Here is a 26844-nt window from a genome sequence, read left to right on the forward strand (position 1 = left end):
AAAAAAAAACCATCACCTGGGGAAGGAAGGAGGTGTCATGCAATTCAGCAGTTGACAGGGGGGGCAGAACAAGTTTTGGGTCATGGCCCTAATATAAAAGTATCCGTAAGGGCTTTGTTACATGGTGAGGGGCTAAACTGAAGTCTGCCCTAGCTGAATGACCTCCAAGTACATTGGTGTTGAACTGCAAGGAGGGGAGGCTGGAGATCAAGGACTTCAGCCACCTTATGCATAAGTATATCATAGGAAGCACTCTCCTCGGTGGCAGGGCCTGGGTGTGAGAGGAGCCAAGACTCGGGGAGGTATCAAGACCGCTAACCTGCTGCAGATCATCATACAAATTCTCTTCATGATAAGGTTGGTCAACCTAATCACCCGCATTGCAATTGTTATTCAAATCCATGCCCAACAGGGAATGCATTGGTCGTTGTGGAGTCAAATCAAGAGGCGGAACTGGAGCTTCAACAGTGGCCAGGCATGGCTTCAATAGAGGTGAAACCGGTAGGGATACAAAGTCAGAGAGGACAACTGGGACATCGTCTCCAGGCATCGATGGAGTCTGCATTGGAGTAGATGTGGCACCGGCAGAGTATAGACTGGACCCAGAAACAGCCCACTTATGGGTTCATAGGGTCAATATGGCACCAATAGCAAACCTACCAGTGGTAAGCCAGGTGGAGAACCTCTCTCCTCCTTGAGGCCTGCAGGTGTGCCAGAGGGAGTTGGAAAGGATCCGAAGAGCCACGGCATGGCCTTGTGGAGCTCTTCAATCTATGTAGGAGTGGCAGATAGCCCTGGAAACTCTGGTTGTGCTGGAACAAGTTGCAGGATAGACTCCAAAGTTGAATACTTTGGGAGTGAGATCAAGATGTAGAGTGCCACCACTGCACCTTGTCAGGGAAGTGCGAATGGCGGGAAGGGATAGAGTCCCGCTTAGCTTTCTTGAGATTTTCTTCGACTTACCCAAGGACTTGGACTGAGGTGAAGACTGGATGCTTAACAGGACAGGCACTTTACATTTTGACTTAGACTGGTTTTACTGGTGAATCTTTTCAGTGATTGGCAATTTTGTTTTTCACCTTGTGGTCGTGTTTGGCCTTCAAGTTCATCAACACACAGTCACTGCAGGTCTTTGAGTCATGGCTCTGACCACAAGCACCACAGGCAAATTAGGTGAGGATCGGTCAGACATTTGTTTGTGGTAATTTTTACAGGGCTTCAAACATGTAATTTTGGGAGGGGACCTGTTCCTTGCCCACAGCAAAACAATTTTCTGATCGCAAGGCTCTTAAAGACATGTAAGATCGACCAAGATCTGCATCTCGTGGGGAAGAAAGAAAGAAATGGATGGCAGTGTGTGGGAGTAAAGCCTGTATAGGTTCACATATAATTTCCGGAACGGCATCAGAGAAGCACAGATACACCTACCTGCACTGGGGTACTTTTGAAAGTTTCCAGATCCAGTCTGATGCCTTGAGAATATTAAAAAAGTGAGGCATTTGCAACTAGAAATCTCCATCAAAAAAGTCCCATATTATGAGTGTTTAGCCTGGAGCAGCATGGCGGTGGTGGTATGAGCTGGGAGCTTCTGGCGTGCACGGACCGCAGTCAGTTATCCTGGGCAGGCGAGACCTCAGTGGCCCAGAACCCAGACGAGCGGTTCCCTAACAACAAGTGACCCCTGTGGGTGGTGTGCTGGCCGCTGCGGACAGCCAGCGCAACGGTCGGACGGGTAACTGGTAGCTAGGCAAGCAGCACAAAATGGTGGCGGTCGCACCAGTTGGAGCGGCGCCACAGAGCTGTGAGCGGTGAGCCATGCAGGCCATGACTGCACTGAGGTGAGTGAGGGACCAACTAACCCAGCCAGAAGCAGAGGATTTGTGGACTGAGAAGCAATTCCCAGCTACAAGGGCCAGTCATTGGCTGAATTCGGTGCAGCAGCAGCCTGGTAGTAGCAGCTGCGGTCACAAGTAGTTGAGGGAGCAAGGACCACCTGGACAAGAAGCGGTGAGGGGGGCTGGGGGGTGTACAGGAGGAGGGGTGGTGCTCCTTTGGCGTGGGCTGCCCCGGAGCAGAGGTTGGGGAGCGGATCACGAGTTGTGAGATAGAGATATAGAGATAGAGATCGAGAGAGACGCCACGGCGATGAGGCGACGTTGCAGGAAAACCACCTCATGGGAAATAGATACTCAGCGGGCTCCAGGAGAGTAGGGATACCGATCTGGAAAAAGGCACCCCAGAAGCCACTAAGGTATAAATCGTGGACCTTCTGCGAACTCAGAGCCAAGACTGGAGGCTAGGAGGAAGCATCCCTGGCCCCATGCAGCCTCAAATGGCAGTATGCTGACTGTTTGGACGGCGGGGGGTTTCTACTGGTCTAGGGAATGTTGGATGGCCATGTCTGTGTAAAGAGACTGGGGTAATGTTGGAACGCCAATAAAAAGACTTACAAAAAAAATGCCCTGTATTATGATCTGAAGAAAGGACTGGTCTCCAGAATACCTATTCAGGCACCCCTATACAAGACAAGCATTTGCAATGCAATAGGTCTCGCATTTATAAGAGTTTGAGCTATTGGCATTGTAAAATTACAATGCCGTTTATTTAGGTTTTGGTTTTAAAACAAATAAAAGTCATTGTCATTTACAATGTCAGTAGCATAAACTCGCATAAAAGCAGAGTGAGGCGTGCAGCAGTGTGAGGCGTGCAGCAGTGTGAGGCGTGCAGCAGTGTGAGGCGTGCAGCAGTGTGAGGCGTGCAGCAGTGTGCGGCGTGGTTTGTAAACAAGAAAAGCGGACATCAAAGGAAGGGTGGGAGGGAACGAGCATATGGGGTGTGAGTTATAACGAAAGTTAATTGTTGTAAGAGGGGATGCAGGAAGTGAGGCCGAGCGCGCGCTGGCGAAAGCAGTCTGCTGCTTTCAAGTCCGATGCCAGATGCCAGCTTCGGGCTTGAATGCCTCACATGCACTGGCCATAAACTGCATTCCTAAGGTCTTGTGCCCCTTACTAAATCTCTGAATGCGTGAGGCGGCGCACGCGCAGGAAGTAGCTGGTGGCAAATGGAATGCACGTGGTTGTGCGCGTAACCGCCACCCGATCCGCCTGGGAAGCCTTTGGGAGCATTTTCTGAAGCCCCTACATAAGTCTCGCTGAGCGATCGCTTACGCGATAGCCAGGCGAGATCTAAAAAATGAATCAGATCAAACCTGCCCAGAAGATTCATAATGTGAGGTGTATGGTGTGGACTTGGTCAAGACTGCGTTCACTTTGTGGGTTCACTGTCAGTGCTTAATTTGAGACAGTGTCTGTGAGTGGGGGCCACCGGCACTCATTTTTGGAGCCCGGGATTCATTTTTCCTATTCATACATTTCCATGGGGCAAAAAATGGAAAAGGCAACAAAGGGGAAAGATGGAGGAAGAGAAAGATAGAAAAAGTTACAAAGGGGAAAAAAGAAGAACCCACAAGAGTGAGATAAAGGGACAACAATTATCCGGCAGTGAATTAAAGAGGCCTGGGTTGGTCTCAAGACTGCGCATACTTGGTCTTCAGTGCGCCCGTGCTGGACGCGAGCACCTGAGCAGAACTTTGGGCGCCTGCACTGATTAACAAAATGTTATGTACACTTTTGGGTAGGTTTATTACTTTTAGGTATTCATAAAAGGCACTTTTATAGTAACTTACACTGTTTCAATAGGTCCAGCACTAGACGAGGCCACCAACTGTAACATCCTCTCAAAGAAATTAATTGAAGTAGGGACTTGAAATAAAACCCCATAGAAAACGATAAAGGATTCAAAATACTTAATATACATGAATATATATTGGTAAAAAAAAAATACATAAATTGTTGATATTATTTAAATATAAAATATTTAATAACTAAATAAGTTATTGCATATTTTATATGTAATTACTACAAATGTGCAGTTTCTGATTACCAAAAAGTAGAAAACGTACTCAAAAGTGCAGTTTGTGAATTAGGAAACCCAACACTAATTCAGCAACTCAATACAAAGACAATGTTGGAATTTCTTCCCAAATAAATATTCATAATGCTCCAGGATAACTTAAGAACATTCTCAAATTGCTTATTGGAAACAGTAACATATGACAATTTTAGAAATGCAGTGTGGGAACCGATTCCTACATTCCTGGATGAACCTGTAGAGTGAAAATTGTTATTGCAGTCTAGTCCTTACGCTAATAAGGTTATTACAAGAATGTATAATGCCGTATTGAACAAGATGAGTGGAGAGCTGATGATTACCAGACTACAATGGGTGGAAGACCCAGGCATTAACATTACTGCTAAGCACTGATCCTACTGTTGCCAACAAACCAAAGAAACCTTTCCCAATGGGAAATATAGATCAATTCATTATAAATACACAGAGTATATGGTAAACCAGAGCCTATAGTAAAACATATTTGAAGCAAAGCTCTAACTATCGAAGATGTTCAGGCCTGTATGCAGATTTCATGCACCTCACCTGGAGGAGTCAGAGGGTAGTTGTTAACTGGTCACAAAAATTGTGGGCAATGGAGATAACGAGAGGGTGGGTTGAGAGGGGGGGGGGGGGGGGGGGAGATAATAAAAAAATAAAATCCCTTGTGATTACTTGGATGATAGTCATGTTAGGTTATGTAAAAGATGCACCACAGACTTATCGCATATTTCTGGCAATAGCCATCCTGTAGGGAAAGCGCAGGGTTGCAATGACATGGGGGTGCAAGACCAACACCACAATTTAAAAACTGGCTCAAGGATATGGTGATGTGCAGGAACATGGCTGAGATATGCATCCACTCTACCAGCCTTGTCCCACCCCTAGAGATTTTTAGGAACTAATGATAACTTATAGAGCAAATTTCAAATGCTCCAAAAGAAACGTAAGACTACCAGAACCTGCCCTGTTAGGTTCCCCTTTGGTAATACAAATTCTAATAACACAACAATGTTACTCATAGCAATGATGTGAGATGCCAATTTGAGATGCTGATTTGAGTAGTGGAAAATACCCTGTAAATTGATGTATTAATGATAATTACTAGGGAGATATTCCTAAAAAGCTGTCTTCCACATTGCTATGTCAAATTGTATTTGATTCTGTACTAAAAAAAAAAAAAAAAAAAAAAAAGGAAAGGAAACCTTTCTCTTGAAGGTTCATATCCTCATCCCTTCCCACTTTATGATCATCTTTTTGCCACTCATTCTCAGGTGCTGCCTTCCTGGAGTTTTGTTTCCCTGGAGTTTTACTTTCGTTTCTCATTCCCTATGCACCACTTTAAGGGGGGGGGGGGGATGCTAAACAACAGTACCAGAAGCATGCAGGTATGACTGGTCAATGGAGGCTAATTTCAACATTCTTACAGTCACCTATATCCAAAAGTACTGGAAGTCAGTCCCAACGAGTCTAGTGAAGAAATGATATCCAGTGTATAATTACTAATGTTTAAGCTGCAATATAGGATAGGGGCACTATGGCACAATACAAGTTGTGTTTATGTTTAGTAGAGGCAATTTGAAGAGTGCAAGTAATATCTTGCAATCAGCCATACATTTTGATATTCATATTTGCAAACTATCGATTGTGAAATAATATATATATACATATTTCTTAAGAGCAGAACACTAAATGGTATGTCCTTAAATGTAGGTCAAATTCCACGCATACGCTGCATTGAAGCGTAACATCCAAAAGATAATCACACAATGCCCCCCACAACAAAATTTTACCTAAAGGACGTCATTCCATTCTCCTTAATATTATTCTTTTGAGGAGGAGGTGCTTGAAGGGACAGAATCTTGTTTCCTGGAAGCGTAATCTGTTTCAGGATAGACCCTAGGAAAATAAACCAGACAATTTTACGTTTAGTCTGCAAATGTATATCTAGATTCAGCTGCATTTACTAGCTTAGGTTATGTAACTATCAAGCAGATCACATACCTCCAGCTCGTAAGGCTATTTGCAAATAGTGCCTGCGAATATAGCAGAAGCTTCCCAATTGCACATTCTAGGTTAGATTTCTTAAGACCACATAGTAGATTTGAAATTTAACAATAAATGTAAATGTAACCATGAAAGCGCTGTATTTTCTTTAGTGCTAAAGAAACAATACAATTGGCTGACTGGGATTTGTATGAAGTTCACTGAACAAATAAAAAAAAAAAATCTGGTCAGACTCTGCCCTTTCCATCCTTATTTTCTTACCTGAACACATTACACCACAGCTTCTTTAAAAGGTCATTGTTGACTTCTTGATGAGGACAAGGTGAACACCCTTAGCAAGAACTAAAATCACCACACTCTCCACTTACTCTTCAACCCTAAACCTCTACCTAGAGGCAACATTACACAGCTCCCGGATAATGACCCAAGGATAATGACAAACGCCGTACTAAAATATGACCACTCACTTCAACAACCACCACCATACAAGCCATCACAAAGCCTACTTATTTGGCTTTGACAAATGCAGCAAAGGCTGTTAACTACCTTCAATTAGGCTAACCAGATCAGTTTACCCTGGGCTGCAAAACATTGGTGATCTTCAGTGTGAGTGGCCTGGTTTACAGTCTGTATAATGGCATAAGAAAAGGACCCCATGCAAATTATATAGGTTCCTAGGGCAGGGAAAATACAATAATGAAAAACAACATCCCTAGGCAACAAAAGTCCAAAATAAGTCGAGACCTATAACAGCATAATCATACTATGAAAGACTCAGTGTACATAAACGAATTAAAAATGGATATATTTTATTAATATATTTTCATATAACTTTTTTTAAACATATAGAAAAACTTGTATAACTAAACAATACTACAAGATACAACTTAGAATAGAACATTACAAATGTACATACAAAGGAAGATCACACATTATACAGTGACTATAAAAGTTATAGTCAGACATCCAGCACACTTATAAAAAACATACAGTACAATTAAACAAAGTGGTGGCTAATTGATACATTTTCTTGTATTATTTTCTACGCGGGTTTCGGCGAACAGAGTGCCTTCTTCAGGAAAGCCACAAACATTCCATTGATGGATAAATAAAGGTCCGAATGATGTGGAGGATTTTGATGAAGAGTTCTCAGCCGATCGTTTGGTCTCTATGCATCAAGAAGCGGCTAACTGTCTTTAAATCTTCTGTTCAGGGTCGACCCGCTGTAAGTGTGGTGCTTGAGCCCAAGTTACCAGATGGGAGAGTCTTGAAGATGAAAGGAATGTAGGGTTCTTAAAAAAAAAAAAAAAAAAAAAAAAAAATGGTATACCGAAATTCTAATCAATGAAAATGTATGGCTTCATACGCGATATGCGGAGAGTTTTGCGGGCAAAATGATTACCGCTACGGTTATTCTGCGATTTGCAGATCAAAAGGTGCCGTAAAGATGCATGGTTTTATGTGTTCTGGAGATTTTGAAGCAGGTTGCAGCCACCCCCAACATGCGATGCATCTTTATGGCACCATTGCTTCCATCTTCGAGAATCTCCCATCTGATAACTTGGGCTCAAGAACCACACTCACAGCGGGTCGACCCTGAACAGAAGACTTTAAGACAATCAGCCGCTTCTTGAAGCATAGAGACCAATTCAGGCTTGGTAACTTGGGCTGAAGTGCCACCAAACTATGGGCTGAGAATCTACTTAGTCCTCATCTATCAAAATCATTCACATCATTCGGACCTTTATTTATCCATCTATGGAATCTTTGTGGCTTTCCTGAAGAAGAAGCTCTGTTCGCCGAAACGCGCTTAGAGAATAATACTAGAAAATGGATCAATTAGCCACTACTTTGTTTAATTGTACAATGTGTTTTATAAGTGTCGGAAGTCTGACTATAAATTTATTTATAGTCACTGTATAATGTGTGATCTTCCTTTATATGTACATGTGTAATGTTCTATTGTAAGTTGTATAATTATTGTCCAGTTACACTTTTTTCTTTGTTTAAGAAGTTATCATATGAAAATATGTTAATAAAATGTATCCATTTTTAATTCGTTTCTTATGTACACTGAGTATTTCATAGTATGATTATGTTGCTATAGGTCTCGACAGCTTGACTTTTGCTGCCTAGGGATGTTACTTTTCATTAATTTTTTACAGTCTGGCAATTTGCTCATTTCAAACTCACAGTCAATGGTGTACGGGAGATGGTTTCAAGCAAAAAGAACAAACAAGCATTTGCAATGCAATAGGTCTCACATTTATGAGAGTTTGAGCTATTGACATTGCAAATAGCAATGCCTTTTATTTTTGTTTTTAAAACAAATAAAAGGCATTGCCATTTATAATGCCATTAGCTTAAACTCTGGTAACTGCGAGACCTATTGCATTGCAAAAGCTTGTTTTTGCTGGTGCTGCCATGATGCGGCCTTGGGGGGCTGTGCGCTTGGTCTTCCGGATTTGCTGCTGGTCGCATCTTATTGTGGATTTGAACATCTTTGTCTGCAGATTTTGGCTCACTCTCCGTGTGTGCTCTAGTTGCTTCCAGTGTCGTTTCGTCAGCCTGAGTAGGCGACAGTCATATAAACTTTCACTGGAGCACAAGCTACAGAATGCAAATGTTGCTTTGAAATGCTGTGCACTTCAGCTGGCTCTCGGTGTGTTAGCATCAGTGATGGTGAAAAAAAATTTAAATCTGTTCTTTCCCATGTTGTCCAAGTACCTCTCACTGTAAATCAGTGACTAAGGAAATACATGAGTCTGTAACGGGCAGTGTTTTGTGAATGCGATTACTATAACTTTGTATGTGCGCGAGTACAGATGTGTGTACACACACGTGCACAAACACCCTTCACGATTGCCCATTATAGATGGTTCCACCAATTATATTTGTGGCCAGTTGCATCTCCTTCCCCTGTCCCCAAGCCCCTAGAAATCACTTCTAGAGATCCCACTGTGGCTGTCAACATCTGTGCTGTCTCATGTCCAAATCCCACTGAGGTCTACTCTGCCTTTCATCCTTCGGAGGTCCATAAAACGAGTGCTCTGTCTTTTATGCGAGCGTAGATATGCAGCACCGTTTGTAAAGCGCCTAGGCAATTTGGAAAGAGTGTTTCGTGGCCCGTGGGAGTTTCGAGTTTTAATAAAATGCCCGTGGGTATTGAAAAGTAGTTTGGTGACTCGCACGTGCAGGGTCCTAGATTCCTTCCCACTGGCCTTTATCTTAGCATGACATAAGTCGCCTAGGAGCTTCGTACAATACAGGGCACGGGTCCTAATGTTGGCAGGGCTGTTACAGCCTTTCATCCTTCCACTGTCATGTGGTTGCCATTTCGTTACGGAACAGCCTACCTATTGTCCAAGTGTGCAACCACATTCCGGTTTGGCGATTACTCCTCTGCTATCAGAGACGCACAAAGGAGCTGTCACATTCCGGACCCTAATGAGTCACTCAGGAAGAAGAGGGGGGAGCAGTGAGAGCCCCCCGCGAGGAGACGCAAGCAGGGCTACTGTACACCCTGGCGGGGGCTGAAACCACTCACGGGCAGGTGCGTGTGTATTGTGGTTGGGGGGGGGGGGGGGGGGTAGGGAGGTGGGGGCATTGGGGGATTACACAGCAGGCGTCGACTCCCCAAAAGAAGATAATATGTAAAGAATAGGCTTTCTTTACTTTGAATAATATAACAACCCCCACGCCACCAACTCCCCCCCCCCCCCCGACTCCTTTCACCTCAAATATTTTATGTAGCGCTTAGAGCAGGGCTGAGCGCTAGTTAGATGCCAGGGCCGTGGAGGAGGCCCAGCCGGGTTGGGAGGAGAGTGACGGGGTTGGGGGGGGCAGTGGACTGTACTCCAACCGTTGCTGCTAGATGTAAACGTTTTTTGTTTGATGGTCTGAAGTCAGTCAGGGACAGCAGAGCTTGTATAATCTTAAACCGAGGCGGTCTTTCCACTTTGTTTTCACTGCGGTTAAACGCTCCCTGCTGACCCGGCTCATAACAGACCGTGGGACCCTGGCAGGGAGGGTCTCTGCCCATATCACCGTCTGACAGCAGCTCCAGGCCTTGTAAATGTGCAAGGCCACTCAATCTCCCAGGTTACTCATCACAATTGACAACAAGCCCTTGTGACGTAGCACGTAAGGATCAAGTACGCCCGCCGTAAGGCGTGCCTTGCTCTGCGCATGGCGCATGTGTGGTATGGGTGTTTGAGTACACAGCTGATAGTTGGGGCAGGTTCAGAGACCCGACTATAGCGGACCTAACACTAGGAGCAGTGGAGAGGGCTTGAGAGCAGTACCGGGGCAAGTCAGATCACTGTATTGGATCGAAGGAGGTAGCACCTGGGAAGCCTTCACAGCAGCGAGAAAAAGACACTACTGCCGCCATGTACGGGCACTTGGGCCCGCAGCGCTCCCCGTCCCAGGGTTTTAACTGCATCATCCAGATCTGCAGCGCCAATGTACAGGAGCCGGTAAGTGGGGCATGCTGTACGTGTAAAGCGCGCCGAGCTTAGAGCGTGCGCATTAAAAAAAAAAAATTGCATGAGGCTTGCGAGGACGGAAGGGGGACAGGAGATGTGCACATCACGTGTCTGTACATGCGTGTTCACAACCTCCAGTCAGCCCTGCACGTGCCCATCTCCTGTCTCCCTTCCGAAGCAAGTCAGTACGAGGTGTGTGCGCGCGCGTTAGGCAGCCACGGATGCGGTGGGGGGGTCGGCAGCGGCGGGGTGTGTGCGCGCGCGCGCGTGTCTGTGTGTGTGTGTGCGTCTGCGCATCTCAGAAGCGCGTCCACAGACCCTGACCCCAATTGCTGCGCGTGCCCCGCTCTGTCTCCCTTGAGAGGCATCTCGGCATGGCCTTTGGCCAAACAAACATCTAGGCTATGGACATAATTTAGAATTGAGTGGTAATGGAAAATTCTTGAATTTTTGCAGGATGTGCTAAATCCGTAGGATAATACACCTGTTGAATTTCCACGGTCTATGGGCAGAGTGACCAAGCAACTAAGCGAAAAAGGTCATTATCACAGCATGCCGACAGGCGTCCCACGCTGCAGACCTATAATTAACTCAGCAGGTCTTCCGGAGAGGAGCACTCAACGCGCAAATGCTGTTCATGTGAAGCGCGTTCACAGACAGCAATCACCACAACCACAACACTGCGCGTGCCCCAGTCTGTCTCCCTTGAGAGGCATCTCGGCGACAATAGGTCTCGAGAGCGAGACCTAAAAATGCTTCACTCCTTCCAAGAAGCACTATATATACACACATTGAACATTCTGTAATTTAGGCTAAATTGATATACAAATCTAAATTTATAAACTTACAAAGTCAACAAATGGCTATTCAGCAAAATGCCTCTCATTTTCTGCTATCAAATATAACATATTTCAACATTCACATTATCTAATCTGATGATAAACGTCCGTCCCTGGAAACTGTTTAAGTATCACAACTTTTATAACATTTTAGCAAATAATCATACATTGTCCCAAAATGCATTGTCAGACTCTGCAGTCTTCATATCCAAAATGCTTGTGATGCAAATACATCTGCCCAAGAGGTAGGTCTTCCTTATCCTGTCTTGTTGAGGCAGACAAACTAATCTGGTAAAAGCCCGAATTTCAAAATGTTTGCAGAAGCCCTGTGATTTTTGTTTGACTTTGGTATTCAACACTTATAAAAGGCTGCTTTTCTTTGATAGGGATCCTTTACATAGGAATATGAAACTTGGAAATGATATGGAGCGATTTAATGACTAGAGTTCTGAAATAATTTACACAAAGCTCATAATATGGACACTAGCATCCGTTTAATTAAGACTTGTGATTTATGCTAAGTGCTCAATCATTGATCGCACGGGATAAAGGAAGGTGTACCAAAGAGGAAAGGTGTCGCAATTCACCAAAATGAGAATACTCTGCATCACAGCAACATGACCCCACGTTCTCCACAGACACTGAATCCAAAGTAAAAAAGAAAGAGTTAAAGAATCTCCTCAAGACTGAACATTTTAACCCCTAAGCAAGTTATTTAACACCACTGATTCACTAGAGCAAAAGTCTGAAAGTCACAGTAGAGCTGAGGCTAGAATCAGCACAAGTCTAACAGCACTCAAGCGCGATGGCTTCTATTAAATAGGTAACTGAAAACTAAGGGCTACATGCATCAAAATGTAAATTGTGAATACCTAATTGCGAATTCCTGAGAATCGCAATTAGGTAATCGCAATTTACAATGCATGAAACTCAGAGTTTCAGGTTGCCATTCCTAGGGGGTGGGGGGGTCGCACATTGCTTTACCTCATGAATATTAATAAGGTAGTTCGCAATTTGCGACCCCCTAGGAATTGCAAAAATCACAGGGATGGTGGCCTGCTGACGTCAGCAGACCATCAAGTTCGTGACTGCTTTTAAATAAAGCAATTTTTTTTTTTTGTAAAGCAGCCTGTTTTTCCCTAAAGGAAAACTAATTCTTTACAAAAAGTAAAATGAAAAGGTTTCTTTTCATTTTTTAAGACCAGGCAGTGGTCCGTGGGACCAGTGGTGCTCTTAAAAATGCTTTTACAACACCTTCCCTACTTGAAGTAGGTGGGAATATGCAAATATTTTGCTTCCGCATTCACGGTCACAAAACATTCATGCATACCGTTAGGATTCGGTATTTGGAAGGGATGCCCTAAACACGCCCCTTCCAAATACTGAAACCCATTTTGAGATTCGGTATCAGGTTATCTAATCGCAAATTGGGGTTTGCTGCATCTGGAAATTATTTTTTGCATTAGCAAACGGGTAGATTCATGCTTGATACATGTGCCCCCAAGTAATTTATTTTAACAGGTGGCTAACTGGACAGACTGTTTGGGAGCAAGTTCAGATTCTTCTAATACAAAGGCCCTCCACTGCTGCCATTCAAACTCAAAAAGATGGAATCAAAGCAATCCTTGAAAACACATATGACCAATGAAGTCAGTATTTATTGCCAAAGAGGTCTTTCAGTAATCTCGGGAGAACAAATTAACGTTGTACGCACTCGAAAACACAAACATCTATAAAGAATTCCAAATTTTAAAATAAAAAACTGTTGAAAACTAGAGCAACATAGGACTTAAATCTTTCAGCAGGCATTAAGTATCTGCCCTTCATCCAAGAGTTTTCCTATGGCAGCATTAAGATGAAAAAAATATTAAATTGGAAGGGGGGGGGGGGGGAGATGGGGGAATTTCAGGGCGAAGGCTATAGCTTTTAGATTATTATTTTTTTTTTACATGCTTCACTAAGTAGGTGCCTTAATGAGGAAATGCCTGAAATGTGTTTGTGCTGCAACATACTTTTACAGATACAAGGAGAAATTAAAAGAATGAAAGTCTATACACAATCCCATGATGAAGGTTATGGTTTTATCTGCTATATAAAAGACACTAATCGATGGATTCAAACCAATCTTTGAATTTAACATGACATAAGCATAGTGTTGTACTGTTAGATTTACTGCCATATCCTTATACCTCACCACAGCACACTATACCACTCATGACAGACCCACTCCAACGTCCTTGGCCCAAGCGGACGGTCTGGCATGCAACATGGGAGTGGAACTTTTTGGGCAGACAAAAGGAGGGTTAAAAAGTCAGTTACTGAAGGCCATCTTTGACACGTTTATGTGGTCAGCCCCAGTAGTAACACAGAACCATGCCAAATAACTGTTCTTCATTTGGTAAGACAGAGGGATAGACAGTGGAGACTTCCCACCCATCCTCGTTATGCAGCTCCCTCTGTGTCACCATACCAGCGACACTGAGCCATGTGAGAGGGAAGCCTCTTTTCTCTCCTCCACCAATAGCCTCTGCCTCTTTGTCAGGATATGTGGATTGCACCAAGAGATAACAGGAGAGAGGAATTCTTAGATGTTCTAGATTGCAGCCCTGAAATGTTTATTGTAGCCAGCCAACGCCAGTGTTTATAGTTCTATGCTGATCCATGGTCTTCAACAGTGCTGGCAACATTTCAATGTTATATGTACAACACAAATTAATTGCGCAGAAACCAATCATAAAAATATTTTACAACCGATTTTGTACTGGTAAGAAATATTCCCTTTCTATTTTTCATTGAACTGATCAGGTTCATACCTGCTGGAAAGGGCCTTGGCTGGACAAGAGTGTTAACAGACACTTTGCTTTCTGAAGGCTTCTGAACAATCTGTGTTGCAGTCCGTGGTATGGCAGTCACATGTTTCAAAATTCCCCCGGCTCCGGAAGGCTGTTGGACTATCTGCAAATACAACATCAGCATTTAAAGCATTCACTTAATATACAGTAGGATTGCCAATGCATGTCTTAAGTGATTTAGTGCCATAAACTGGCTTAATCAACCACAAATAGCAATGGCAGATCTCAATCTAAAAATAAAGTTCATATTACTCATGCATTATCTAGATATAATAGTTCCTACATTACCTTCAGTTAATGCTTGCAGGCTGCCTGTATATTCCAGCTGTACCAACCCAGTAGGTGACCCCCTTGCAATAACAGGTTTTGAGATAGCTAGGGGGCACCTGCATTTTTGGTCTCGGGCTTAGCGGCCTTCTAGGGAAACCTACCAAACAGACATTTCTGAAAACTAGCCACCCGGGGAAAGTCCAGGGAGGTGTGGCTTGCGTGGACCCCCTGTTTTCTTACCCAGACTCCCCTGCAAACCTCAAATTTACCCCAAAAGTCAAATTTTCCTCAGATTTCTGTGTGGAAAAGTTGTGAGATCACTACGCCGGCACAAATTTTCCACCAACCAGCGTTCCCCCTCAGTCTCCAGATAAGGATACTTCACTTGTATGGGTGCCCAAAACAGAGTCACCCTAAAAACGTATTTTTTTATAATGCGTTTTTGGACCCACTTTGATTGCCCCTCAGTTTTTCATTTTATACGTAAAGGCGGACTCTGCTTTGGGCACCCGTACAAGTGAGGTATCATGAGGGCTGTAAGGCCTGCTATGGGATGACTTATCTATACCTCCCGGCAGTGCTGGCTGGCATGGCAACCAAGCAGGGTGCCATGTCGACTGTCATTTTGAATCTCACACGGAAATACAAGCTGCAAGGGCACTGGAATGGCCTCAGTGTGTATGTGTGGGGGGCGGGGGCATCTTCAGCTCCCAGGCCCTAGGTAACCATGGTACCACTTAGCAAGGACTTACAGCGGGTAGAAGCACCAATTGTGGTTAGGTTTTTTTTTTCTTTAGGGCAGAAGCACTGGCACAGGGGACCTGGTTGACAGGGACCCTGTACACTACAATTGAAACCACATCAAAACCAGGCAAGAAAGTGGGGGCTAACCATGTAAAAAGAAGCACTTTTTCACACTTGCCTTAGAAAAAAGCTTTGTGGCTTCACAAAAACAAAAATCAATCTTAAGCTGAGAATATTTAAGTCTACCTTAAGTGCGCTCATGGCTTAATGCGGACCAGTGTGTCCTACAAGATACTAAAAAAGTGGACGGTTAACGGAGAAAAAGAGATAAAGGGAGAATTAGGGGGGGAATCCTGTTTAACATCAAAAAGGGGTCCTCCATGGACTTGCTGACGTAGATAATTACCCAAAAACAATTGTTGGGCTGATCCTGAAGAAAGGATTCAAATTATTTTATTGCGAAAAGGGGAGGGGGCCAATCTGCATGGGCCACAGACACTTTTTGTTTAACAGAAGTGGATGGTCCACCATATCAAAAACAGTTGATACGTCCAAGCATGACTAACAGGAAACTCATTGCCACAGAAGTAAATCTCAAGGCATCTTTGTAGAAGCCAAGGACAATAGCCTAACTCTGCATGGGTCTAAAGCCCGGTAAAAGGGGAGAGAGCTAGCTGTGTCCAGATGTTTCCAAACTTGGGAGACCTTGATTATTTGTATAGGTTGTTTGCTACTTTGCCTGTAGTTAGACAAAATGGTAGAGTCTCATTGAGGTTTTGTTTTCTTGATAAGTGGTATTACACAACATTTTTTTAAGGCAGTCTGGGACAAGGTCTTGCTCTAAAGAGATTTCAAAAGGAAAGCAAACTTTCTAAGGAGTAGTGCAGGGTTAGATCCAGAGGGGTGGGCTCTGTATTAAACTTCAAGGAGGATAACAGGACTTAGACTTCCTTTATAGAGATTGGCTGCAAAGCTAAGTGACAATTAGTGTAACAGGAAACAAAATAAAGCATGCATAAGTGATGAATGGAAGGCCTGAATTCATTCCGGCCACTGACAATTACTGGGGGCACATCCCAGTCCATCATTGTGCTTACAATGCAACCTCAGTTTGGACTCAGCTATGTGCAAATCAGTCTCGACCCTGCTCCAATGGGAAAAGTAAAGCCCCAACTGCCAGGCCCTCCCTGAACCAGAACACAAGTAACTATGGACCCCTATTTTGTCCTAGTTAGGCCTCATCAGCCAGGTATAGCTTTGTTCTAGTGACAGTGTGCACTGGACCCACGTCTGGGCATAACTGCCCCACTCAGGGCGCAACACTAAAGTATACACAAATAAAAAATGGATGGAATGCTTGAATTCATCCCAGACACTGTTAACTACTCCAATCCAACGCTATTTTGCACACCATGCCACCTTAGTTTGGACTTAGCCATACGCATATCAGCCTTGGCCCTACTCCAATGGGTACAGTCCAGCCAAAGCTGTCGGGCAGACTTTCGAAAATAATTTTTTAACCCTAAACAAGTAATACTTCGCCTGCAGCAACAATTCTCCTGTCACTCTCCTAGGATCTAGAACTCCCTTCGCAACTGGGCTGACCCAACTCTTCAAACACTTCATCCGTGGGTAATTCTTCTGCCCCAAGCCACCCCTAAAAACCTTAGCCCTCCTGTGCCATCTGAACCCTACTTCTACTCCCTCTTATACCTCTGTATATCTTTATAGTAAATGGCCATGTTCTTCCTGCTTGAACATTGCACTTCTGAGTAGGTTTTCATGCAATGCAAGCAACAGTCATGAATTTGTTTTCAATACACAGATTTCAAGTGAAAGGAGAATTGTTTTATGAGAAAAATGTTACCAAAAAAATAAAAATCACAGTAAAACATGGGATTGTGGTTTAGTTGGTGACTCTAGCATTAGCAGAATACATTTCTAATCCAAACTTCTCAACTTCCTATTGTGTGATGCTGGGTATGCCACTTTATTCCCTTCACCACAATTACTTAAAAAAAAAATATATATAAATTTACCTAACTTAAGTTCTCCAACAGAGTTACAACCGAAAAAACCCTCCTGGTCATACCCACACCTTATACAGCTTCCATCAAATTCTATTCTATTCGATTGGTAAAAGTGCATGGCTACAGAATGTGCCTCCCAGCGTTAATGAGAACCTGCACTAATCCAACATAGAGAACTTTAACTAGGGTCAATCTAACTGACAAAAAGCCAGACTTTTAATGTCTTCCTGAAAGTAGGTTCACTGTCAATTATACGCAACCTAGTCGTAAAATAATTACATAGATCACCACCAGTGAATCTTGCCCATCGAGTTCCAGCAACATTGTCCCAGCATAATATTCATAAATGTAGTGGTCTCCAGTGTGCCGCCCATCTCGATTCCATTACACCTTCCCAGCTTTTTTTAAGCTTAGTCCGCTGTTAGCATTCACCACTGCGGAGTCACTTAATCCTTGGCGAGGTTCGGGTTCTGCAACAGTCCTCTGACTCTGCCGATGCGCCGACCCAGTAACTGTCATCTACAGGTCAGCCCAACACTAGAAGTCCTCCTCCACCCAGTCATCTGTATGGACCCTTTTTAGTCACACCTCCCCTGCCAGTGCCCATTCCGTCATATCTGGACTCCATTTTGCTTCAGAAGAGGGGGAGGGAGGTGGGGGGGGGGGGGCGGGGGCGGTGAGACATCAACCAATGTATTGCTAACTATCCAGCGTTTGGCCAGGCCAAGCGCTGCAAATTTGAGCTGCATCTTACTGTGTTTAGATTTTGTAATTATCACTAGGAGGCACTGCTGTCACAGTTAGCCTGAGTCGGGTTACCCCTCAGAGCTGTGGTAGCTATCTCCTTTCAGTTCTGTGACAGCTGTCCCCAGGTCCTGGTCATATGCAGGAATGTGGACTTCTGTGCTCCAGCATGGGCAGGCCAACATTCTGTCCGGGTACATTCTCTGCAGTTGGACTGGCAGCAGATATGTGTAATGCAGGTAAATGAAGAGCATCAGTTTGAGGTGAGCATTACTGGCAATCTGCACATGAGGACTTCCATTCTTTGCTGTGGCAAATCTTTGTCCCATGCCTGTCTTGCACAGATTGGGACTGGGGGTCTGGCCTCTTTCAGGGCCACATACAGATGTGATACCAGCCATCTTCCCTACCCACTTCTAGGAGTATTTCTGGTGTGGCTGAAGGGGTCAGCCTAGTCCAGATCTCCCTTGTCGTCCGTGACAGTTTGGCGAACTGAATGAATTGTCCCAGGCATCACTCCAAAGGACGCTCAGGTTTCCTCAAAGGTGATAAATGCATTTCTCAATGCCACTAGTGTCATGCTTTCCCATATATGCAAATACTGCTGCAGCCAGCCTACTGGTAGAGATCTGCTAAAGGGAAGGCATCTCAGAATCCTTTTATTCGCCATTCGCAAGAAGAGGCTGGGTGTTATCTGTGGTTGCTGTGCCCCTCTCATCAAATGAATAGGCAGGGCGCTTTGTTGCATCAATTTGCTCATCAATCTGGATTCCTGGTTGGTGTTTTCCCTGCACCATTTTGCGGAATGCTGCAATTGCTCTGCGAGCTTGTAAAAATCTCTGGCAGTCCTAGTCCACCCTTTTCTCCATTTAATTTTAGTGTCTCTAATTGCACTCTGCTCCGTATCCCGGCCAAGACTAGCTGCACTAACAGTTTGTCCAACTCACAAAAAGACCAGCTGATTAACCTGATGCAGTGTTTTGCAATTTGTAGAAACAATGCAGTAGAATCTTTCCTGCTCAGAGAGTGGAAGGGTTATCCAGAATTGGATGAAGGCTCGCAGCTTCCCTCCCCCCAAAGAAAGTCACAGCTAAATTGTTTTCATAGTCTTCAGTTTCAGAGTGAGCCAATCACACTCCCAAGTATATAAATGTTTCCTTCTCCCATCGCAGACTGCGAGACCTCCCTTCAAGCGTCGCCAAGGGGTACAGTGGCACTTTTGTATTGTTGACCTGAAGTCCAGAGAGTTTCGCAAACCTCTCCGGTTCGCCACATACGTAGGGGGCCTGATTCAATAGGGCGCATCAAGTAGACCAGTGCAACATCTGCATACAAGGAAGCCACATGGACAAAATTTCCAACTCTTATGCCCCAGCGTAAGATCTGTCTGCGCAGCCAGCTCGCCTTGGGTTCCATCACTACAGGGAACAGGAGGTGGCGACAGTGGTCATCCCAGTTTCATCTCCCTCTCTATTCTCCAGGTAAGGGAGATTTGCAGTGCGCACCTTGAGGCAAGAGTGGTTATAAAGGAAACCCACTCATTGCAGAAAGTAGTATCCAAAACACATTCTACGAAGGACCCCAAACATGTACTCCCACCTCAGGGTGTCAAATGCCTGCTCAAAGTCAAGCGCCAAAGAGGCCCAATCAACCTTGGAGGTTTCCATTGACTCCATAACATGGCCTAGCCACCTGATATTCATCTGAGTGTTTCGGCCTCTGATAAATCAGCACTGGTCATCTTGTATTAAGCTTTCCACCCTGGGAATTAATCTTACAGACAATATCTTGGACAGGATGTTTGTGTCCATGTTTAACTTGGACACCAGCCTGCAAGTAGTTTGGTCTGTAGGGTTTTTGCTTGGTTTAGTGAACATGAATATAGTTTCTTCTATCGAGGAGTTTGGCAGGAGGCTGCGCTTTAGTGCCTCCTCATATATTTAATGTAAGGCATCTGTTGTGTCTGCGTACATCTGGAAAAATTAAGTGGGGAAAAACATTGCTCTGGGGGTCTTTTCTGAAGGCAATGTGCGTACTGCCATCAAACAGTTTCTCCCTGGTAATCTGATTTAGTGCTATTTTCTCCTCCTAGAGAAGGCACGGTAGCTCCAGTGGGTCTAAGAACGCATTGATCTGCAAGACATCAGGGTGTTTGGGCTGCTTAAAGAGCTCTCTTGAATAGTCCTTTAGAGTTTTAATTCTGTCCTGCGTTATCACTGCTGTTCCTTCTGGTCTTTTTAGGGTATTATTGAAGAGAACACTTTCCAGTTTAGGAGCCATGCAAGTAACCTGCTCACCATGTCCCCCTTCGCAGTGTAGTGCTCGTTTGTAATCTCGCATGGTATGCCTGTTTAAAATGTCCCATGTCTCAGTTATGCCGCTCTGTAATTGTGGCCAGTGCGCACTCAGATTCGTCATCCCCCTACCCTAGTTTGCAATTGTGCCTATTGCATTTTTAGTCATGTCAGCGTGTGCTGGAATTGCAATTTAATCCAGTAGATCTCAAACATACATTCACTGCGGATTACCATTTTCAATGCTTCCCATTCAGTAGCCTGTCTCCGGGGATCCCCAGTTAGCGTCAAGATATTATTCCAGACAGTCTTTGATGGCACCGCAGATGACTGCATCCTCTAGGGCCTCAGGACACTATGACAATTTCAACGACAAGACGCCTGACCCCAAAACCACATCCTCCTCCAGCAAGGCCAGCCCACTTCCTGGACCTCAGTCACCACCGAAGACACCACATCAACCATGAACCCACAGATCCCTGGCCGCCGCACATCTTCCACAGAGCCGCAATCCCTCCAGAACTACGATGTACAATCAACGCCACCTTCAAGACCGGCATCTATCCAGACGACTGGAAACGCACAGAAGTCAGACCCCTGCTCAAGAAGCCCTCAGCAGATCCTCAAGAACTACCGACCCATCTCCCTCCTCCCGTTCGCGGCCAAAGTCGCTAAGAAGACAGTCAATGCCCAGCTGACAAGATTCATAGAAGAAAACTCCATCCTCGACCCCTTCCAATCCAGATTATGCAACAACCACAGCACCGAGACCGCTCTACTTGCCGCCACAGACGACATTCGCACCCTCCTCAACCAAGGACACACCACGGCCCTGATCCTACTCTACTTCTCCACAGCATTCGACACGGTCTCCCACCACCAGACTCCGTGACGCCGGAGTACAGGGAATCGCCCTAGACTGGATCCACTCCTTCCTCACCGGCAGAACCCAAAGAATCAGACTGCCACCCTTCCACTCCGAACAGACAGATATCAACTGCAGAGTACCCCAAGGATCGTCGCTCAGCCCCATGCTCTTCAACAGCTACATGAACCCCCTCACCTCCATCGTCAGACAGCACAGACTGAGCATAGCATCTTACACCGACAACACCCAGCTCATCCTCTCCCTCACCAAGGACCCAATCACCACCAGGCTCGACTTCCAGGAAGGAATGAAGGAAGTCGCATCCTGGATGAGCAGCAGCTGCCTGAAGGTCAACTCAGAGAAGACAAAGGTCCCCGTACTCACACCATCCCCCTTTGCATGGGACAACACCTGGTGGCCCACCGCCGTCGGCAGCCCGCCCACCCCCATGGACCACACCCATAACCTTTGCAATGTACTAGACTCCTCCCTCTCCATAACCCCACAGGTCAACGCCGTTGCTTCAACACCCTCCGAAAGACCTTCAAATGGATCCCATCCCCTAAATCAAGGAAGACCGTCACCCACGCACTCAACCAGCAGACTGGACTATGGAAACGCCCTCTATGCCAGGATCAACAAGTCTCTGCTTCGCAAATTCCAGACCGCAGCCAGACTCGTCCTCAGCATCCCTCGACACAAGCGCATCACCCATCACCTGCGGAACCTCCACTGGCTCCCCATAGAAAAGAGAATCACCTTCAAGATACTCACCCACGCCTACAAATGCCTTCACAACACCGGACCCCAATACCTCAACAAGAGAATCTCCTTCCACGCACCCAAGCGAAACCTCCGATCCGCCGACCTCGCCCTAATCCCGTGGATCCACAGAGCCAGAACAGGGGGAAGAGCTTTCTCCTATATCGCGGCCAAGACCTGGGACGAGCTCCCGATCGACATCAGAAGGGCACCCTCCCTGAACATCTTCAGGAAGACACAAGACCTGGCTCTTCGACTGAACGGAGTTGCTCTCCCCCTCTCGGCCTTGAGACCCTCACGGGTGAGTAGTGCGCTTACAATTCCCCTGATTGATAAGATTGATTGAGGACACAAGCACCAGGTTGATTACCATTGGGAGCCTCCTTCACAGTCTAGTTCGAATTTGAGGTCCCATACCCTCAGTCACTAGAAAACAGTCCACGCGGCTATATGTTGCATACGCAATGTGAGTAGTTCGTAGTGCACTTGAACACCGAATCCAGGCTACCATCCAGGATACAATTAAAGTCTATGGCCCAGATAAGTGGAAGGCAAGTCTATGGGAGCAGGAGTTGGTACACTGTATTGAAGTTCTTATTGTTTGCATTTGGGGCATAGGAGTTCAAGAAGCTTCCCATCCAATAGCCCATGTACCATAATATAGCAGCCTTCCACGTCAGCCGTTGAGTGTCTGTGCTGGAAGGGGACTCCCGACACCATCCAGATTGTGACTCCCCTGGCATATGAGGAATACGTGGCGAGTACATTTATCCATGCCAATTCTTCCTCAGTTTGCTTTTTCCTCCATCAAATGTGTCTCCTGGAGCATGGCTATTTAAATGCCATGCTGCCTCAGGTAGGTCTGTGTTCTATACCATTTTGTGTAGGCATTTAGACCGCACACATTGCACTTGATTATCCTCGGTGTGTCAGTATGCACGACAATACATTTCTAAATCCAGTATCCAAGTCAGGAAAATTAAGCGGCTTGTTCGCATTGCGTTGGTTTCTAGAGCCCCCGCTGAGCAGGGGTGTTAGGCTGTCATGTGCTAGGGTTGTCGTTAAGGCTATGTGATGTGGATCAAGTATGTGCAAACTTTATTGTACAACTCCTTCTCTACCCAAGCAAACACCTTTTCTAACAACTAACTGGTGATTTCTCATCAAACTTCGAACGGTGGAGCACGTTTAGTGAACCAGTCCTGTGTCGCAGATCTCCTTAGTGAAGAACTAAACTTCATGCAGTACACAGAGTCGGCTGCCCAAGAGCTGCAAGGACCAGTGAATCCTGGCGACTCTTTAGGGAGCAGGTCTCAGAACGGTCCTATGTGGCGTGGTGGTGTGTGTGGGGGTCACTAGTACCATTGCGGACTCCAGTGTAGTCAGTTTCCCTGTTACCACGTTCTGGTAGTTCTCAACTCCACAGCCCCACCTGGCACTCAGTCTGTGAGCAGGCTATGTCTGTTGTGCTTCCCCCAATTGTTGGCCCACTCCTGTTCTAGCATCTATTTCCAACCACTCCCACACCTCCTCCTGTGATGTTAAGAACTGTGGTCTGCCCTCATGTATTATCTTGAGTGTGGTGGGGGAGAGCACTATATAATTCAAGCTCATAGTTTACAGTTTTTGTTTGACTGCTACAATTGTCTTGCGCTGCTGTTGTATCTTTTGTGTAATCTGGAGAGATGTGGATCGCTTTGTTTTCATATTGGGGGGGCCGCCTCTGACATGCACTGCTCTTATGAATGCATCTCAGTCTCTAGAATTCAGTAGTTTTGCAATAATCGCCAGGGGGGTATTGGGGTTGGGCTTGTGCCCAGCAGCAGGACCAGAGCAAGGGCTCTATGCACACTCTCAATCACAAAGACCTGTGCGCGCTACTCCCTGTGGCTCCGGAATCCATCGCTCCAAGAATAACTCTTGAGTAGTTCACTCAGCACTTTCTTGGAATCCCACATAGTGATGATTACATTTCCGGGACGGACCCTCTTGGTCATCGGGCTTGTATTCCAGGTGCAGGGTTTGGTCAGTAGTCGTTCACACTGTCTGCTGAAGTTCTGCCACCTCTATGGTGAGTCTCTGCACCTCTTTCGGAGGTTAACGAGTGTTAATGAACTTCATGCAGATCTGCACACACAAGGCTATTTTTGAGCCCCAGTGTGTCAATCTTGGGGTCCAACGTGCAGATGGACTGTTCTATGGCAGCGAGGATCTGGGCTCAAGGGCGGGTCACTGCCGCTCGCCGTAGGGTGTGTTTTGGTGCCACGTGTATGCCCAGTGTATTGACCTATTAGGGTCTGATGGGAGGTCCTCAAATGGTGATCATGGCCCATGGTGTCCCTCCCCAAGGTGCAGTTGCGCCACAGGAAGTAGTAAGTGTGGGGGTGGACAGGAAGAATCTCCGGCAACCATCAGTTAGTTAGTCCCAGGCATTGATCTATGTCCCACCCAATGGGTTCTAGTGCTTAGTACCTGGTTATTACAGAGGTATCTCCATTAGGGTCACATTTGGGCACCAGTCACCTGAATTAATTCATCCCCAAAAATGAATGACTGAATACTGGGAATTAGAGTATAAAATGGGCTTAGGTACTGACAGTTATGTTTCAAACAAACACATTAACTGTGTAGTATGTAACAGCAAGCAAAATAAAAAAGAATTTTTACATTTTAACAGGAGGCCATACACCATAGGCAGACACAGTTTCAAGCTCATCATAATGGTGTTTAATATTAAAGTAGACTTTGAGAAAGAAGCCAAGCGTGTGTTCAAACTATGTGAACATTAAAGTCATTATTGGTTGACGGTAACTCCAATAGGGTGGAGAAAGATATACAGTTTAAGATGGCTCAAAACGATTTACTTAAGACCCTTAAAGTGATTATCTTCATACAGAGCAAATTAACTAGTCAATGGAAATATCCCTCACCAGCTGTTTGACAGTGACTGCTTGAGAAGTGCTGGTTGTTGGCTGCTTTAGAATAGAAGGGGGTTGAAGTTTAAATGTGAGAGGTGCTGTCCCACAAACGGTCTTCACAGGCTGTACAGAAGATACCACTGTTGTCTTTGCAACTGGGGCTTGGTGAATGCTGGTTGTTGGAGCTGCCGGCTGATTTTGACCACATTGCTGAATGAAGTCCTGAGAGTTTGGCATAAGCTGCCGTAAGGCAGGCAAACTTTTCTGTAAACAAAGAAGAAATAAAAATGTTTAAGGATTTAAAATCTTCAGAATAACAAAAACAAGTATTGTACACATTATTATAGTTTATCTCGCTATACACAGAGTTAAAGAGAAGAGCACTTAAAGCAACGCTATCATCTGTGTTCACGCACCAGGTGGTGAACCTTACTGTGCACTCAAGAATGAAATTTAATTAAAAATAAAACATGAATGCCTTACTGAAGAACAGAAAAGAATGCCTTTTTGAAAATAGATTTGTATTGGCACCCAGCATTTATTACTAGCTGTACACAACAATGATAATACGAGCACTGCCTGGCCATATCCCTCCACAGCTTTGGAGACCATCAACTGGCATGCACATTTAACACATGATTGAGGTGCCTATCAAGATAATACAACAATGTTGTAGTCACTTGAAGCGTTTACAAATTAGAAATTCTAGGATGAAACTTAATAAGACAACCTGGTCGGCAATCAGGAGGCCCTCTCAATTTCACATTGAGTGCCTTCCCTGGTGTCTTGCTTCCCATGCATCCACAGTTATGAGCAGACATGACACAGGTTCTACCCAAGTCAATTAGGGGCAAAAGTACATCTCTGGCAGAAAAAAAAATCACGATCTTTCGCCTTACACACCAAACATGACTCCACATACCCCCACCACATCAGTGCAGTAAACATTAGAATCTCATGTTCTACCCGCACACCAGACTACTCTTACCACCAACATGAAATGTAAATCATGCTTACCAAAATAACAAAACCACTAACTTATACTTAACACAGTCTGCAATGCTCCACAAACCAGATATCGTACACTTCACACAACACTACCTGGATGAATTCGGTCACAGAAGAATGGCTGACAGTAACTATCCTCACACATCCTCAACCTAGTCTACAACACCCTATGCGCAGAGAGAAAACAGCACTTGACATCATCCCTAAATACACCACAGGCCCTGCACTGCAACACATCCTCAAATGCCCCTTTCCATTCTAGCCTTCAATTCTGCACCACAATCCTAATCTACAGGCCTCCAGAATTCAAAGGATTGAATCAAGGAAATCACAGACCTCATCACCAATGCCTCCCTTCGACAAACCCACTTCATTTTCATCCAAAAATGTGAGCACCGAAAAACTGACAAGTGCATGTACACTCCTAAATACAGAGGTCATCAAGAGATGCAAGGAACCAAAACACTGGAAAGGCCAAACGCTCATCTTCATAAGTGCATCGGATCAATACAATGCATGCCAAAGCTATGCCTTAAATGGAACAACCCTTTAGCCATTTCCTTTAGTCTCCTCTACACCAATAAATCAAGGACAATCTAAACGAGAAAACCAAAAGTATTGCTCCTTCAAAAAGATCCCCATCACTTCGATTGAATCCCCAAGTCCCCTAATAACTTCAAGTCAACATGCTTCACTCTCCACAAAATAGCAACAAAAAGACCCACCACAGATGGAGATGTACCAAAATCCTTGATTAGGTCATTTAACTAATAACTCTGTACTGCATGTGGAGTCCCCCATAACCTAAGACAAACTAATTAGTACAATGCCTCGATGAAGGCGGCCTCCAAAAGTAACAAAGCACTCCAAGACACTAAAACTCTGCATCCACCCCTGCTAGAACCAACAGTTGCACACATCAACAAGTACAACACCACCTATCACTTTTTCACTGAAAAGCTCAACCTTACCAGACATCCACTTTGTCTCCACTCCATCCCCTGAACATCACCCCAAACGAACATACTTGTTTTCTCCTGCACATGGACTTCATAGACATCCTGAATTCTTTC

General features: G+C 45.0%; 1 protein-coding gene across 1 annotated transcript in view; it reads right to left on the reverse strand.

Moving 5' to 3' along the window:
• Window positions 1–26844, reverse strand: part of LOC146831425 (uncharacterized) — a 232073-nt gene that overhangs the window by 122038 nt on the left and 83191 nt on the right. Inside the window, exons 7-9 of the mRNA XM_085605726.1 lie at window positions 24776–25027; window positions 14095–14236; window positions 5742–5847 (exon numbers count right to left, since the gene is read on the reverse strand). Of these exons, the coding sequence (XP_085461852.1) occupies window positions 5742–5847; window positions 14095–14236; window positions 24776–25027 (500 nt within the window). The remainder of the gene's footprint in view (window positions 1–5741; window positions 5848–14094; window positions 14237–24775; window positions 25028–26844) is intronic.

The sequence above is a fragment of the Triturus cristatus genome, chromosome 5_1 (assembly GCF_964204655.1).
Source record: "Triturus cristatus chromosome 5_1, aTriCri1.1, whole genome shotgun sequence".
Lineage (NCBI taxonomy): Eukaryota > Metazoa > Chordata > Amphibia > Caudata > Salamandridae > Triturus > Triturus cristatus.